General features: G+C 40.6%; 1 protein-coding gene across 8 annotated transcripts in view; it reads right to left on the minus strand.

The window, feature by feature from the left end:
- The window catches only part of NALCN (sodium leak channel, non-selective), a 325095-nt gene that overhangs the window by 195249 nt on the left and 112135 nt on the right, over positions 1 to 17711 (minus strand). For all 8 annotated transcript variants that reach the window (XM_045055586.1, XM_045055583.1, XM_045055579.1 and 5 more), the window contains 3 exons: positions 17423 to 17565; positions 17196 to 17300; positions 11276 to 11362 (listed from right to left, as the gene is read on the minus strand). In XM_045055586.1, the coding sequence (XP_044911521.1) occupies positions 11276 to 11362; positions 17196 to 17300; positions 17423 to 17565 (335 nt within the window). The remainder of the gene's footprint in view (positions 1 to 11275; positions 11363 to 17195; positions 17301 to 17422; positions 17566 to 17711) is intronic.

The following is a 17711-nucleotide window of genomic DNA, read 5'->3' on the forward strand; positions in this document are numbered from 1 at the left end:
CAAGTTTTTTTTACTCTATCCAAACCTGTCGCCAGCTGTAGGGTAAAGAAGGATCACAGGGCTCCTTCAAACCCTTCAACTGCACTAATTGTGCTGAACACTGAGAAAATGCATAGCAATTTAAAATCCCAACTGAAGACCTTAAGGACAGGACTGGACGGTTGCTTATTTAACCCCAGAAATCAAGACTCAGAAGAAGAACAACGTATCCTTCATTTCTTCTAAAAGTGACAATGTAACAAATATATGATGGAAAATTGTCTCTAAAGACTGTATTATGAATGCCTGGCATAAGTTAGTAAAGGTCTCCCGATTAATATAAATGTAAATACCGAAGAATCATGGGACTTATTCAAACTGGAAGATGAAAATATACAACAATATAGGAATTTAGTTTGGAATAATCTGAAACACAAATAATTTTAAAGATGTTTTGAATATTTCTTTCTTCCAGTGAGGCTCAAAAATCAAAGAGGCAAAACCATTGGGTCAACAGAAGGAAAATAAGTAAAAATAGTATTAATGATTTTATCTTATTTTTTATTATGTCTGGTCTCTATTCTGGATATGATTATTATTTGAAGTACATCTATAGTCTATTTATGTATGTAAATATTAGGATATCTACTTAAATATATATAAAATATTTAGAATTGAAAATCTGCACAATTGCCTCCCCTCTTTAGTTAATTTGTCTATAACTGATTTCAAGACTATAATCAGACTCTCAATTAAATTCTTTAAATGTTTTATTTATTTTGAGAGAGAGAAGGAGAGGGAGCAAGCAGCAGAGGGGCAGAGAGAGTGGGAGGGGGAATCATAGGCAGGTCACACAATGTCAATGCAGAGCCTGATGCAGGGCTTGGTCCCACGAACCATGAGATCGTGACCTGAGCCGAGATCAAGAGTCTTAACCCAATGGGCCACTCAGGCACCCCTCTCTCAATTAACTTCTGAGCTACCTTCTTTTACCTTTTGTTTGTGCTGTTTTGCCTTTAGCTATTTTATTCTCCCTATTTTAATTCTCATTCCAGGTTCTTAAAGAATAATTTTTTATTCCTTTCTTTCTCCCAAAACTTGCCTTCCAAGCCCGGTGTTTTATGTTCTCCTGTTAGAACTGAAGGTGATCCTGTGTGTGCACATGCCAGGATTTGGGAGAGATGTCACTAGCATCTGCCTAACGGGGGAGTAAGAATATGTAAGGCCGTGTAGCTCTGTGCATGAAAGCACCTCTATTTGTACACTCACATATAATCCCCCAAATATGTGCCTAACGCTTATCATGTGAGAGCTGTGCTGGAGGAAGCTGGAAGTCGAGAAGAAAGTGACCAAACTTTAATTGAGGAGTCAGAGATCACTGCATTGAGGAAGTCTTGTTTGACCTGATTTTGAAGGTAGGGGCATTCGACTGGGGTGGAGGGGATGATTCAAAGAAATTCAAAACGGAATTAATGATAGATTGAAGATAAGTTGGATTTGGGGAGGATGATGAGGGTGCATCACAGGTTCTGGAGATGCAAGAAAAGTCCCGTTTATAGAAGGGAATGGGTCAGGGCACGGTGTGTTTGGTTTTTCAAAATGAGAGGGGTAATGTGCTCATGAGAATAAGCAGGGGCATGTCCGTTGGGCTCTCAGAGTTCACTCCTAAGATGCAGACACAGGGCTGGAGCAAGGCTGTGAAGGCACTGGCTTGCAGGTGTGCATGAGAACAGGCTGCCCGGAAGTGCACAGAGCGTGCTCACAGCAATGACAGTCATTTCTACGACCTTGTGACCACAGCATCCCACACGCTGGCTAGGCACTTTACGTACGACATTTGTAATTCTTATAAAACCCTCAGAGCTGGTATTAGCCCCATTTTTCAGGTCAGGGAGTGAAGGCTCCGGGAGATGCAGTAAACTGCCCCAGGTTCCCCCCGGGCCCGTCTCAGCAGGACCACACTGTCTTGTCACCTTGGTCTATAAGTAGAGCAGAGGTTTGCTTGTGGATGGAAGCTACATTCTCCTGGGTTCAATCATTCTTGAGATTGTCTGCCAGTTTCCGGAAAGGTTCATTAAGAAGACAGACATCTGAGAAGTGCCTAGGATGTCACTTCATCACTTGAAATACACACATCACACGGTCTACCCTCTCCCCCCACACTCTTTGCCTTCAATGGAAATTTTCTCAAAAAGCATTAAAACACTAGAGTAATAATTTTGCCACCATTTGACCTACTTATGGTAAGACCTATTATCTCTGTTCTTTACGGACGGAGGCACACGATGCTACCAGAGAGAAAGTGAGCTTGAGCATGTCAGGTCTCATGCATACTTTCTTGTTCTTGTCAGTGACTTCCTTCATGGGAATAGATCACTGGGTGTGTTTTGGAAGATGGCTCAACTGTGCAGCCACATCTGTCAAATTGTCAGGAGATGAAAACCCCTACCTGAGAGGCAGGGGAAAAACGGCTTGTCAGTGCAGCAGCTGAGGACTGAGGCTCCAATTTAACAGAACTTTTAATCATGCATTAGAGTGACCCCTTCATGTAGCTGTTGCCTATGCTAGAATGGAATTTAAACAGCTAAGCGACTGGCTGATGTTAAAAGGGTCTATTAAAAGTTTTCACTTTTCTGAGATGCACCATTAAGGACACACTGAAGAAACTTCCTAAATGGTTTTGGTAATAACCACGTAATGAAACTGCACTATTGCCTGAAGAGGGTGAGAGGTGTGCATTCACAGGCAAGCCCTAATATTTTAGCTGTATCTTTCTAACATTTCAATGTCTTCTCAGAAGTGATGCAGAATTGCACAGAATTTCTGGGAATCATTTGAAAAAAAAAAAGCAACAAACAAATGGGCATATCTACTAGATGAATAAGAAATCAACACAAAATATTAGTAGCCTATGACTATATATAAAAAACGCTCTGGGGGCGCCTGGGTGGCGCAGTCGGTTAAGCGTCCGACTTCAGCCAGGTCACGATCTCGCGGTCCGTGAGTTCGACCCCGCGTCGGGCTCTGGGCTGATGGCTCAGAGCCTGGAGCCTGTTTCCGATTCTGTGTCTCCCTCTCTCTCTGACCCTCCCCCGTTCATGCTCTGTCTCTCTCTGTCCCAAAAATAAATAAACGCTGAAAAAAAAAATTAAAAAAAAAAACAACGCTCTGGGCACCTGGGTGGCACAGTTGGTTAGGCGTCCGACTTGTGTTCAGGTCATGATCTCGTAGTTCCTGGGCTCGAGCTCCACGTTGGGCTCTGTGCTGACAGCTCAGAGCCTGGAGTCTGCTTTGGATTCTGTGTCTCTTTCTCCCTCTCTGCCCCTCCCCTGCTCATGCTCTGTCCCTCTCTTTCTCAAAAATTAATACACATTAAAAAATTGTAAAAAATGCTCAACATTCACAGGCTGTAATCAGGGAGATCTAAATTTAATGTTCTATCTTCACACCATCAGGTGTAAAAGTCCAGTAACATCAATTGTAGACAAGGATGAGAAATGAGATTTCTGACAAGTTGCTGATAGGAGTAAAAAGTGGCACTAGAATCCAGGGGGCCATGAGGCAATATCTCATAAAGCCTAAGGTTCTTCCTTTACTCCAGCAACTGCTCTCCTAACTATGTACACTCAGATACTTCTCACATATGTGCACAAAAAGTCATAGGCAGTGAACTAGAATGTGTGCAAGAGAAAAACAGTGAAAAATGTCCATCAATAGGAGAATGAATGAATGGATGAATGAACAAATTGCAGTGTATTTTTATAGCAGGATAATTCCCCATGTGAAAATGAAGTGGTTAAAAATATGAGGTAGATTGTGCAGGACAAAGTCCCTGGTCAGCAACCAGCTATGTGGCTTGCACCAAATGACTTAAGCTTTCTGCGCCTCGATGTCATTTGTTCAATAGATGTCATGATAGTACCTACCTCTGTGGCATTGTTTTGAGTATGAAATAATTTCACACCTCAAACACACAGCATGGCTGACACATAGGGAGTGGTCCATAAATGAGAGTTGTTATTATTTCTAATGGTGGATACTTAACTACTCTTCCTATCTGTGTTTTTATATGACTTCATAATAATTTTTATGCAAGGAAGTGATTGAGTATGGTATTACGAAATGGCTCCAATTCACAAATTATTCACTTGCAAATACATGGAACCCAGGTGGTGTTTCTTCAAAGAAACTATCTTATACAGAGTGATTTGAACATCAGGCCAGACCACTAACAGTCTATTTAGCCCTTAAATGACTTCTCAAATCCTGTGAGACTTAAAAGTTTACTAGTGAAACTACCTGTGGGTAATACTACCAGGTAGGTAAACTACCTCTGAGGTCAAGCCCTACTACTCACATGGCCAAAAAGATAGGTCCCTTCTCCACCAGCTCCATGAAGCTCACGGTGGTAATGAGTAGTGGCTCTTGTAGGTGGAGGTGAGACAAGGTTTTCAGAGGGAATGAAGGAGGGAAAATTACTTTGGGTTCCTACTGTGGGAAAACTTGGCTTAAGTGGACTTGCTGCTTTCATTCCATTCCCATGACCTACTGCCTCTGGCCAATTGCCCATTTTGGGTGGCCAACTAGGAAACGAAGGTCTCCCTGCTTCATGTTCATCTTTGGATGTTTTCCAGTGAGTCTCTTCAGAGCTCTTGAATGAGAAGTCACCAAACTCAGCTGTAAGCAGCCAAATTTTGGCACTGTGCAAGAAACAGAATAAAACCAGTCTTTGGGGAGAAAATAGAGGCAGGATGCACAGACAGAAGCAAAGATGCAAAACTGTGTGGCCTCCAACAGAGAGTGAGAGAAAGACAAAGAAAGTACAGCTGCCTGGTGGGCCTGATTATATGCAAATGCCCCCTGTGAGCATCACGTCTGTTCCTTGCAACTAAACAATTCTTGAGTAGGACATAAATAGTCACTTAATCCTCATGACTGAGGAAGGAGACACTATCCCTATTTTACAGAAATATGCCCCAGGTCATACTAATAAATAGCATAGCTGAAATAGGTCTGTCTCCAGAGCCTACTCTCTAAGAGGTATAACAGGGTGATTTGTTCTCCTTTAGGAACAAGGCTGTACTGGGTATTGCTTCATGGATTACCTGGGAAGGCAGGTGTGAGAGGGAAGGGAGTCAGGAGCCATGTGCTGGAGGCAGGTGTAGCACAAAAAGAAAAGGAAACCAGGTCTAAGTCTTGGCTCATCCTTATTCTCAGGCTTTTCCTTGTCATTTCCGGCCATCTTGTTCCCATCATAAGAAACAATAGCAGGAAGATGTGGGACCTCAGATGACGAGCAAGGCAGCAGTGCCCAGGGAAGTAGAGAAAGAAGCAGAAAGACATTCCAGGCAGCACCAGGGTGCAGAGAGGGAGTGTTTCAGGGGCTACAGGAGGTTCGCTTATTTGTCCTTCACTTAGGAACGAATTTATAAGGAATTTCAGGTTTCCTATGGCTAAGTTCCTTATTAAACGTGGTATGAATTGCATTAATAAGTGGCTAAAAATGAAAAATGTCCTAGGAAAATTAAGTTAATTAAGTTAGCACTAAGTTAATCCATTGAAAATTTCAACAAGTGTTATCACAGAGCTCACCACACATAACCTAGCAGGTTTTGCTCTGAACTTGTGGTTTTGCAATTAAATTTAAGAGCATATATGCATTTTCGTTTATTATAAAAGCAGAAAAGACCACCCTAAGGGTGCCAAATTGAATCCTTTCCCTGTATGCCTGGATATGACTCTCATTATGGTTATAATTATAGCTACGATTACACTTAAAATTTGTGTCTCACAACACAGAGTGGAATTTCTAAGTTTCTAATTGCAGATCAAAGGTGCCTATTCTTTTCCTCTACAACTGGCTCTTTAAAGCCCATCATTCTTTAGAAGTAAGAAGAACTCTGAGTTTCCTAACTCATTTGAAAGCACCATAATCAATATATGGAAAGAGGAAGCAGGGATACCATAATGATTGCAATGAATATGAGGTAAAATATGTATGTGTGTACATAGTAATGTAGGAAAACAACAAAAAAAACCCCTGTTCCTATTGCTCAGATCCCATCACTGCTCAATGGAATATATAAAATCTTAATAGGTTTATTTCTGCAATGTAAAAACAAATGTATGTATAGATATACAGATGCATATGTTGTATGCATATATATGCATGCATGCAGGTATATACACATATTATGTTGTACGTATATACATATACATAAATACGCACATATTTTTTTACATTGCAGGAATACATATGCACATATACACGCACATATATCTTTTAGATACATACATACATACATACATACATACATATAAAGAGACAAACTATTACACATCAAACACCCAGAATCACAGAAGGATCAGTCTACTATGTATTTAGTTGAACAGTAGTAGGGAAGATTAAGCCAAATCAATCTTATTTTATTAAATTATTTAATTACTTATGGTTAGCAGGAAATACACGTAGATGTTCATACCAATAAAGTAGACTAGCATATGGAAAACAGAATAGAAAATAAAAATATAGGGAATAATACCAATGAAGAAAGTAGGCAAACCCAAAGCTATGTCACAGGAAACAAGGACGGATATGGTTTTTAAATATCCTTCACTTATAAAGGCATTCAAGCCAGTCCCCATTTACGTTGTAGGTGGTTTTAAAATTTTGAATATTTGAAAACAGAATTTATGGAAAGGCTGTTTAGGAATAATTGAAATTTATGCATTACTTACTATTATGCCATCTATGTGAACTAAAATCCTATTACTATAACTTATTTCATTAGTTGTCTATTTTATCAAAGCAGTAGGATATATGGGTTTCTGGGTAAAATATTTTGTGTTTTAAACTTGGAATCAGGGGCACCTGGCTGACTCAGTCGGTTAAGCACCTGACTCTTGATTTTGTCTCAGGTCATGATCTCGCGATTCCTGAGTTTGAGCCCCACATCAGGCTCGGGCTGACAGTGCAGAGCCTGCCTGAGATTCAGTCTCTTTCTCTATCTCTCTGTGCCCCTTCCCTGCTCGCTCGCTCTCTCTCTCTCTCTCTCTCTCTCTCTCAAAATAAACAAATAAACATTACAAAAAAAACCTGGAGTCAAAGTTTCAAACAAAGTTCCACCCGCAGGACAAAATCCATGGTTTCTTCAATACTCAAATAGGAACTCTGGGCGACCAGTCTGCCATCTCTCAAATATTTACCCATACCTAATTTTTCTGATTTATTTTAATGATGGCCAAATTACTAACTCAAATTAATTACAGCTGTTCATATTTTTTATTCCAATAAATTCTACTTTTTTTGTTAAGATAGGAATGGTTTTGGTTCTTTACAACTATGTTATTCCTGAGTAAGAGTACATTTCTTTTCTGTCTTTTTGTTTTTGGTTTTGGTTTTTTTGTTTGTTTGTTTTGACTTACATCCAAGTTAGGTAGCATGTAATGCTATAATGATTTCAGGAGTAGATTCCAGTGATTCATCTCCTACGTATAACACCCAGTGCTCATCCCAACAAGGAGACTACATTTCTAATCTTAGACCCATTTATTTCACATGCTGAAGAAGATAAAAACTCCTGAAAGCCGTAGGAAATAATCAAAGTCATGGCTAGGTCCTGCTGACTGCCACCATGTTTGAGAAGAGACACACCGGCAAAAGCATCCAACATTATCCAACTTTGAAAGATGCCTTCAACCAACTCCCAAAGTATTGTTTGTTTTACACTTAAAAATAAATTATTGTATAGAAATAATGTTATTGGCATCATCCACTCAATTTCTGGTTCCTAGAAATAAGACCAAGAGAACAAATAGAGCTTCTTGTAGGTGAGAAGTCAAATGAATACTTGCACAAGCCAAGAAGGTTCTAGATCCTTCTTTCACTTGATTGTTCTCTTGTTTGGTAAACACCAATTGAGCCTTTTCCCTGTATCAGGAATAGTTCTGGCAGTGACCATGATCATTATGGTCCCCACTGCTATGGAGTTATCTCTGGTTGGAGAAACAGACTTTAAGTAATGAATGATACCATTTTAATTTATTTTACTAAAATCATGACAAACCCATAACATGTGGAAATATACAACCAGGGCACCTATGTACTCTTTGAGGATGAGGAAGGCTTCCTTAAGGAAGTGACTTTTGAGGTGAATTCTAAGTGGGAGAGAAGAGTGTTCTAGAAAGAGGAAACAATGAAAACGACAGAGACTCACGGAAGCAGAAATGCTATTTTATAAGAGATATAAAGTGTAAAGGCAGGAGTAGAAAAACTGGCTTTCTTGGTAACCTCTGGGCTACCTCTGGAAAGGGATGATGGAGGATAAGCTGGAAGGAATTAAAGCAAATACTTATTCTTCAATGTCATTCCTATAGTTTAAAATATGCTTTAGGAGAATGTAACATCACATTTTGCCCATTTTAAAAATGAAAAGAAGTGATATCTTCTACTGTTTGTCCTTGAGGGTGAGAGATCATTATGATTCCAGGCAGGAGCGAGTGGATGATTCCAATGAAAATTTTCTTATTACCTAGTTTTTAGATGGCATTAGTCATTAATAAAAAGCCAATGAGTATTTCATGGCCATTTTATTTTAAATATTTTTTTCTGTACTTGATTCTTTTCTTTCTTTCTCTTTTAATTAAATGATGAATGGTTAATCTATTTTCCACTCAGACCTATCGATCCCTTGGCCATCCCACTTTTCATTTGTACTCTTTCAGGTACACTCTTCTGGAAAGCTTGATTTTGGACCAAACATGTAAAGCTGAGCTCAATGGAACTTTCTTCATATTGAAATGTCAGAATTTATTCACCTTCACTTCAAACCATATGTGTCATTATTCATAAAACCTATCAAACATACCACCATATTCACAAAGATGTCTAATGTGCAGGTCTCTTGGATCCAACATCGACATACTTCTAGCCTAACATTTACCCACCCCTTCACTGACCTTTATTTCCCTATATCCATGCACAGTGCTGTTCTTTCATTACACTCTCCTGGCCATTTATCTCTTGCCATCTCAAATTTCTGTGATAAGGAGGCTAATAACTTGCTTTCTCAATCCAGACTGCAACCTTGACGCATCTACTCAACAAGCATTTAATACATTTTAAGCAGCGTATTCAGGGCCCCTGTAAGACTTTGATTTGGTACTCATGGCTGGCGTGATAGTTTATTTCTATTACAAACTTACGTTTCCTTGGCATATTTTTCTCCACTGGATACAGCATGGAGCTAGGAGCCAGAAGACCCAGGAGCTAGGAGCCAGAAGACCCAGATGTACCCAGGGCCTCTCCGTTTGGCAGAGGTGCAAGTTTAGGAGCTCACCCAGGCCCTCTGGGTCCTCACATCCTCATCTACAAAGGCTGAGGGAGCATGGCAGTCTTTCTCCATCATTGGGCTATACTGAGTGAGGGCCTTCCTTGACCTCTCAGAGGAGGAGTGAGGACTCCAAAATGTAGATTGCCATAGCATCCTACTTTACTTCTTTAAAAATCCTCATTGCTCATGAGAAAGAATGAACTATGGCCCTTTGTAGCAATGTGGATGGAACTGGAGAGTGTGAGGCTAAGTGAAATAAGCCATACAGAGAAAGACAGATACCATATGGTTTCACTCTTTTGTGGATCCCGAGAAATTTAACAGAAGACCATGGGGGAGGGGAAGGAAAAAAAAAGAGGTTAGAGTGGGAGAGAGCCAAAGCATAAGAGACTCTTAAAAACTGAGAACAAACTGAGGGTTGATGGGGGGTGGGAGGGAGCTGGGAGGGTGGGTGGTGGGTATTGAGGAGGGCACCTTTTGGGATGAGCACTGGGTGTTGTATGGAAACCAATTTGACAATAAATTTCATATATTGAAAAAAAATAAATAAAATCCTCATTGCTCTTGTAATTGCTCTTTAGACGCTGGTTTTTCTCCACCTACCCGGAAGTAATCTCCAGGAAAGCAGGACTATCTTAGTGCCACTAATTATCAGCTGATGACTGATTACTGAGTAACTTTTTAGGCAAGAAGCTACCACTACCATGCTGTCATTGCCATTACTGTCAGTAGCAATGGCAGTACCAGACAGTCGTAGGAGTTCAATTATTAGCACCATCCAATATACAACAGAAAGAAGCCACAAAATAATATTAGGTCTTATCAATACTCCTTACAAATGTTTCCTCTTTTCCTCTTCATTCTTTTAACTGATAGAAACAAATAACTATATGGTTAAACGCCACAGCAATGGTCCAAAATACAATACTTTGCTTATGTTATGTATCAATCTTTGAAATGTATCAATCCCTCACCCCCACCTAGAGTATGATCCAAAAGAAAGAAAAGCGTGTTCTTATCCTGAAGCAGATGAAAAACCCTTCCCCGATTTATGGGGACGGATGTAAAGAACTACAAAAGCATCCCTTTGTAAGAAAAGGATTTGTAACTGAAAACAAAAGACAGTGAAGAGAATCAAATTCCACAGGAGGAAGAATCAATTCCCTCTCCCCAGGATGATGTGGCTTGACTCTTCACCCTTAAAGAGTAAGGAAATGGACTAAGTGAAAATGCAGTGGGGTGGTAAGGATGCCACTTTTGGAAAGGTGATATGTTTTGAACACGAATTACTGATATTTGGAGGGAGAGAGGGAGAACAAAGCAAGAGAAGATGCCAGGGCAGTCCACCAAGGAAAAGGAGTTTATTGGGCTTTATGAAGAGATTAGCGTAGAGGATAAGTCCAAAACACCCACAGACCAGAAACCCGATGGGACGTCCCCTGATGGCTTCCCAAGGCCCTAGGATCCACCCGCCATCCCATAGCCTCGTCTGCAGCAGGTGCAGTTTGTTAAGGAAGAGCCTTTATCATGTCCCGTTGCTCAGACAGCTTGCAGATGCAGAATAAGCTACCTATTAAAAATATTCCTTCCCAGTTCCTTGGGAAGGTACTCAGTTAAGTGGATTGTGACTGTGACCACCCTCATGTAAACAATTCAGGCCTTTGTAGAAGAATATTTTTACATCATTTAATATGACAACAGAATATTTCACTGATTTAATACTGTTGGAATGCTAGCACTACCTGGGTGCATTCATTTGCTTGAAATTTACCAAATCCTTGCTGTGTATCTTCGGAAAAAAATAGGTAGATCCTGGTAAAATACTGCCCAGGATGGAGCAAAATACTGTCCCTGACTCCAGGACCATAAATTTGGACAGACATAGAGTTCGGAGAGCCGGGGATTTCCTTGGATAAAAGTCAAAGAACTCTGCTGCATGAGTTTAAAAATGGTATTTACTGCACCTGGAGGCAGGCTGGGGCGCGTCCCTGGGGCTTGTTGACATCCACGGCTACCAGCTGCCATCCACCAGCAGCGTCTTCATGGAACATCTTCAAGACAAAGAAGGAGATGAGTCAGAGACACTTAATATGGAACATCGAGAACTCCTACTTTATGTCTCCAGCGCTTACATTTTTTATGTTATCAAAGATGTGTCTTTTTATGGATTTATATTTAGAACATGAGTCATTCCAATTATGTTCATTTGAACACTGAAAACTTAAGTGAATAATAATCATAATGAGAATAATGGTAATCGCTAGCCTGAATTTATTGAGCCCTTGCTATGCATCAGGTCCTTTCTGCTTTATACATCCTTGGCATATAATTGCCCAAATATTCTTCTTGACTAGACTTTAAAGTAGGCATTTTATCCCCATTAGATTGGTTATCGATTATTACATATTAGACCTGGAAGAAAATGAAAATGAGAATTCCCAAGCATTATGTCCGGTGTGATTTTTACTAGGAGTTGTAAATTTTTATCTTTATTTAGTGGACATTTCTCACTGAGCCAACAGAAAAATATTCTCTGGATAAATAATATAAGAAGCATGCACGTGGCACAGGGAATAAGGCTGGTGTTATTTTAATGGTAGGAGACTGACATATCACTTAGACTCTGTGAAATTATTTTAACTAGGCCAAATTAATCTGCTCAGCAGAATTTTATGTACATATTTATGAAGGGAAAAGTAGTTTCTTTTGCCTTAAAATACATAAGTGGTGAAATCCAGAATGGTACAGGATACTAAAATCTGATATTTATTGGATTGGATATCTGGATTGTTGGCTGCCTAGTTTATTATCTTACTGCACATTCTACTACCTCAAAAATTAGTCATCCATCAATATTACAGCCAGTGGGAAGACACTGCCCACTATTTCCCCACTAGTATATTTTCTTTCCAATTCCTTATGGGTTTGTGTGTAGCGGGAGGGGTGTGGTTGCCAGTGAGGTAAGTTGGGATTAACGATTTTTATTTTTCTAAGACACTAACTATAAGCTAGTTTTTTTTTTCCTGCCCAAGGCCATAGTTTCACACACATAAGTAGACATTTCCTTTGCCATACTTATTCATGTCCTTGTGTTAGTCTGTGTTCAAAAGGGTAATTATCGATGGAAATATTAGCCTATGCAAAGATCCCATACCTAAGATTCCTGGGAGCAGATCATTTGCAGAAAGACAACTTTCCCTCTATAAAATAAGTGACATAGTCAGGGACAAGTGCCAAAATTCACAGACCATATATGTATTTACCAGAAAACAGTTTTTCTAGGGGTGCCTGGGTGGTTCAGTTGGTTAAGCGTCCAACTTGGGCTCAGGTCCTGATCTCACGGTACATGGGTTCAAGCCCCACATCAGGGTCTGTGCTGACAGCTTGGAGCCTGGAGCCTGTTTTGAATTCTGTGTCTCCTTCTTTCTCTGCCCCTTCCCCGCTCACACTCTGTCTCTCTCCCTCTCTCTTAAAAATAAACATTAAAAATATTTTTTAAAAAAAGAAAACTTTTTTTAATCGTTGGATTGAGAATTCTCTACAATGCCAACCTGCAACTCAGAAAAATGGTGTATCAGTTGTTTACGTCCTAGAATCAATACTTTTCGAAGACTGCATGGGGGGCTTTTTGCCAAGTATGCTACTTATTTTGAACTTCAAAACATATACAGAGAGCACCTTTCATAGGACATCCTACAAAATATTGTTCCACATATGCTCAATTTAATTATCCCTTGAAACAGTACCCTGATTTATTTTTACATTATGCTATGTTCACCCCAAGGATAGCTACCATCTGTCTATATACCACATGTGTATTTTTAAGTGACAAGATGGGGGGTGCACATTTACCCAAAGATTCTTTGATCAGAGATGGAAGTTACAAATTACTTTGCTCAGGTGTCCGCGTACAGGATTCTGATTCCCTTTAGAATGAATTTTGAAAGGTATTCTTAGTGGTAGAAGCAATCACATCCCCATGAATAGGCTCATTCTGAGACTACATACATTGGTTGAAATGCAAACCTTTTACGGTGTCTTTTAAAGTTCCCGTCAAAATTCTGGGTGTCTCCTTTTAAGGAGAAAAGACAAAAGCAATCCTGTCAGTCACTAGCTAAAAATCTTCTGTATGTGCAGCCTATGGTCTCTTATCATGACACAAAGGATCCCTGGGGCATAGGTTTGCTTTGATCAGTAGCAGACTAGTTTTCTCTGTTAAATTATTTTTTTTCCAGCTGACCAAAATCAAATGAATCAATTTAATTGTTAGTAAAAGTGTTCTCTCAAGGTCACCCCTTTGTATAAAATGAAGTGAAGGAAATTCAGACATGTCCAAGGTTCCATTTGTCTTTAGTCCCCTGAATTATAAAACAACATTTAGATTGGTTAATGTGACAGCTATGTGAGGTAGAAAACAGGACATCCCAAGCCAGGAACCCTCAGGGCTCGAGTCCTGAGCTGCCAGTTGTCCCTCCATATCCCTCAGTATGACCCTAGGGAACTATAATTCGTACATAAAGGTTAGGTACACGTTAATTGCCAGAGCCTAGCTCGAGTGTTTTTTGAGCACACATAACACAAATGTAGCCTTGTGTGGCCTTCAAGCTTAACAGTTTCGTTCTCCTCCAGGCAAAGTGAAACAAGCTTATCTCCACCATGAATCAGCGTAATCGGAAGACCACATGACTGGTGACTGGTGACAGGTGCTGAGGTGAAGCAGCTAAGGCGTGAGAACAGAGGCCTGGGATGGAGAGCAGCTAAGCTCAGGATGTTTCCTACTAGCACTCCGTGCATCCCAGCATCCAGCTCTGGGACGATACACCCACACTACTGTGGACCTATGCACGTGCTGTTTTATCACAGACCTATGGGTTTCCTGACCTTTAACCCAACACACAGCTGAGCATGGGGCAACCGTGACCCACGGCTAATAATTGTGCAGGTATGAAAGCCATCATCTCCATCAGAGCTCAGACAAACTAATGATTACGCCTCTGAAATTTTCCACATCATTTTCTCTTTGTTTTCCTGTGACATGTTATATTACGGTCTCTCCACAAGTCCTTTGGCATTATTTTTTTCCGTAATTTGTTTCTATGCTGTGAGTCGAGAGCAGACTGCTTTGTTAACAACAATAACAACAACAACAACAACAACAACAACACAAACCCATTCAGTTCTCATCACCTGGTTCTCTTTTGCCTCTGTACGGTCCACATCAGAGGCAAGTCCTCTTGAACGAAGATATCAGAAAGCCCCTTCCTCATCCCATTACTATGTATAATTTTCTTTCTCAACACCAATGCTCTTGAAAAGTCAAGGGACCCAAAGACACCAACAAGTGCACTAAGCCTGAGAACCCCTTAGCCTTTCTGTGAGGATAAGTTACACAGAACCACTGCTTATGTTCCACATACTAGAGAATGGCAGGAAGTGGCTCCAGTTCCGCAAAGCTGTGTGCTTTGCAATACAATAGCCATCTTTGTCTTATTCTCTTAATGCCTGTCTGTTTTATTAGAATTATAAACTAATGATGTAGTTAAAAAATTTTTTTTAATGTTTTATTTTATTTTTGACAGAGAGAGAGCCAGAGCATGAGTGGAGGAGGGGCAGAGAGAGAGAGAGACAGAGAGAGAGAAACACACAGTCTGAAGCAGGCTCCAGGCCCCGAGCTGTCAGCACAGAGCCCAACGCGGGGCTCGAACGCACAGACCACGATATCATGACCTGAGCTGAGGTCGGACACTCAACCGACCGAGCCACGCAGGCGCCCCAATGATTTAGTTTTTACAGCTATTCCACGTGAAGTCCTTGTGCACAGAGTTCTGCCAGATTTTGCAAATGTAACAGAATCGCAGGAAATGATGTCCCTCCTCTCCTCAGACACAAAAGCATCTGAGCCACTTGCCTCCTGGCTGGTGAGGGGCTGGGCGGGGCCTGCAGCCTGTTGCCAGGCAGCCCAAGTGATGTTTCCAGAGGCTGCTGCAGGAGCTCTGGTTGCCTAGCAACCGGGTCCTCAGCCACAGCATTTCTCTTAATGAAGGTTTTTCAGGATTCTCTGTGTGATTACCTCTGCTGAATACCTAGACGCATTACCTCTGAATTACCAATTTATTCCTCCTGATTAGGTATAATTTTGCATCAAAACCATTTTGCACAACTTTGTTCAAAGTCCCTTCCCATTTCGCTTTCTATTAGAACTGCTAGCTGATTTGGTGGAGCTTCCAAACACGACTTTTCCAGCTGTGGCTTTATAAATAAGAGTTACTTAATAAGCATAATGTGGTTTTAAAGTCATTTTATTTTAGGTCATCTCTTAGGAACACTGAATGTAAATTCTGCGCTGAGTTCTTAGCTTTATGCTCTATTTAGTTCTCAACGTCTTATAGCAGAAAACACACCTTCCAGACGTTGTCACCTGACTTAAAAGACAAGCCAGAGTGGACCTTGAACTTTATTATATTTCATAGTTCCCTAGAAGAGATGACAGAAGAAATAAAAACTAGATGTGCTTTTTTTTTTTACATCTGTGATATAACCTATATAACGTTAAAAAAAATCTTTCATAAAAGTTTGAATAGTTGTTTGCCAAAATTGAATAGTATTAATACTATTTCATCTATAATGAATTGGCTAGTCAGTTCAAACCTTCACAACACCGTAAAGATGTTGCTTAAGGCTTTTCCAAATAATAGCATGTTTAATAGCATTTTAGCATGTAATTCATAAAAGCTCAATTTGAAGCTTTTCAAAGCCAGATTTGTACCTTGGAGGTTTCACAAATACCTTTGTCCACAGACTTGTATAATGATTTACAATGTTACATTAAATTTATCTTACAATTTAATATTAAAATAGTAGTCATGAGCATCAAAATCATTTCATGCTTGATTCAGGAATTTTTATTTTCTTTCTCTTATATAAAGATTCAAACTAGACTAAGACATATAAATCTTCCCTTCCTTTTTCTTTTTTTAAAGTTTATTTATTTATTTTGAGAGAAAGAGTGACAGAGAGTGTGTGAGTGAGTGGGTCAGAGGCAGAGAAAGAGGGAGAGAGAGAATCCCAAGCAGGCCCCGCACTGTCAGCACAGAGCCTGATGCAGAGCTCGGTCTCACAAATGTGAGCTCATGATGTGAGCTGAAATCAAGAGTTGGATGCTGAACCGACTGAGCCACCCAGGCATCCCATCCCTTCCTCCTTCTAAACACACAAAAAAGAACCACCCCCCCCCCTCCAAATCCACACACAAAACAAAGCCAAAATTAAAAACAAAGACATAGGATCTGGACTACCCTCCTAGTTAATAACTTCCCTGAAGCTTTTAACCAAATTCTAGGGCACTCCCAATTTCTTGGGAGCATAGGGCTCCCCTTCTGAATATGTAGTGATTCCTCAAAAATCAGATATGCATTATGAGGTCTTCTTCATAATTTACTGTACTGTGATTGGATCGGTCTGAATGAAACATATTTCCTGTTCCAAAAAAAAATTCTAATCCCATATATAAAGGCCATCATATTGGTTTTTGATCACATGAATAAATATTTTTAAAAACAGGAAATTCTACCATTTCCACTTTTATCTGCAAGTTCTCTGAAGACTTGTAATGACCGAATGAAATCAAAGGTATATAGTAAATGTGGGTTTTGTGCCAAACCCACCCACGGAGCTGATGAAACCATAGGTACCCTCACCCTATCACCCAGAAAAGCTGATGTGGTTGCTCTGGGTTTGGGCCTGTGCACGGGCATTGCTGAATAGCTCCCTCGGTGGGTCTGACTGCAGAAGGCACTTATCCCAGGGCTTTCCCACGTTCCCTCAGGGCCCACTGAGGGTGTGCCTGCCTTCCAGCGGGGAAAGGACATCACCCCCCATGGGTACCTGTGTGGTGGCCGTTGAAGTGGTGCTGCTTCTCGATCCCCACATCTGCTGAAACTGTACCCTGATTTCTGCAAATGTTTCAATGATGACAGCAATGAACACGTTCTGAAAGAAAATCCCGACCCGGATGAGAAAGTGTAGGGCAACGAAAAGCAAACAAAACATCATCAGAGGCTGTGGGGGGCGGGGGGGCAGACAGATTCCACTGGGGCCAGTTTCTATGGTACCTTCACAAGCCAGGCCAGGAAGAATATGAGCGTGATGAAGTAGAAGTAGGACCGCCAGCGGGGGAAGCTGTCAATGGCTCTGTACATGAGGAATACCCAGCCCTCCTGGGATGCAGCCTCATAGACGGTGAATATGCTGGTGCCTGTGGGGACACAGGAGAGCGCACCGACTTACAACGGGCTCTGGAAATGGGGAAACGCTTTTGAGAAAAAAACAATCGATATTTATCCACACTCATTTTCTCAATGACAAAAGCTCTTCTAAAGGGACTCAAATAGCATGCAATTT

This window comes from Felis catus, chromosome A1 (genome assembly GCF_018350175.1).
Source record: "Felis catus isolate Fca126 chromosome A1, F.catus_Fca126_mat1.0, whole genome shotgun sequence".
NCBI lineage: Eukaryota > Metazoa > Chordata > Mammalia > Carnivora > Felidae > Felis > Felis catus.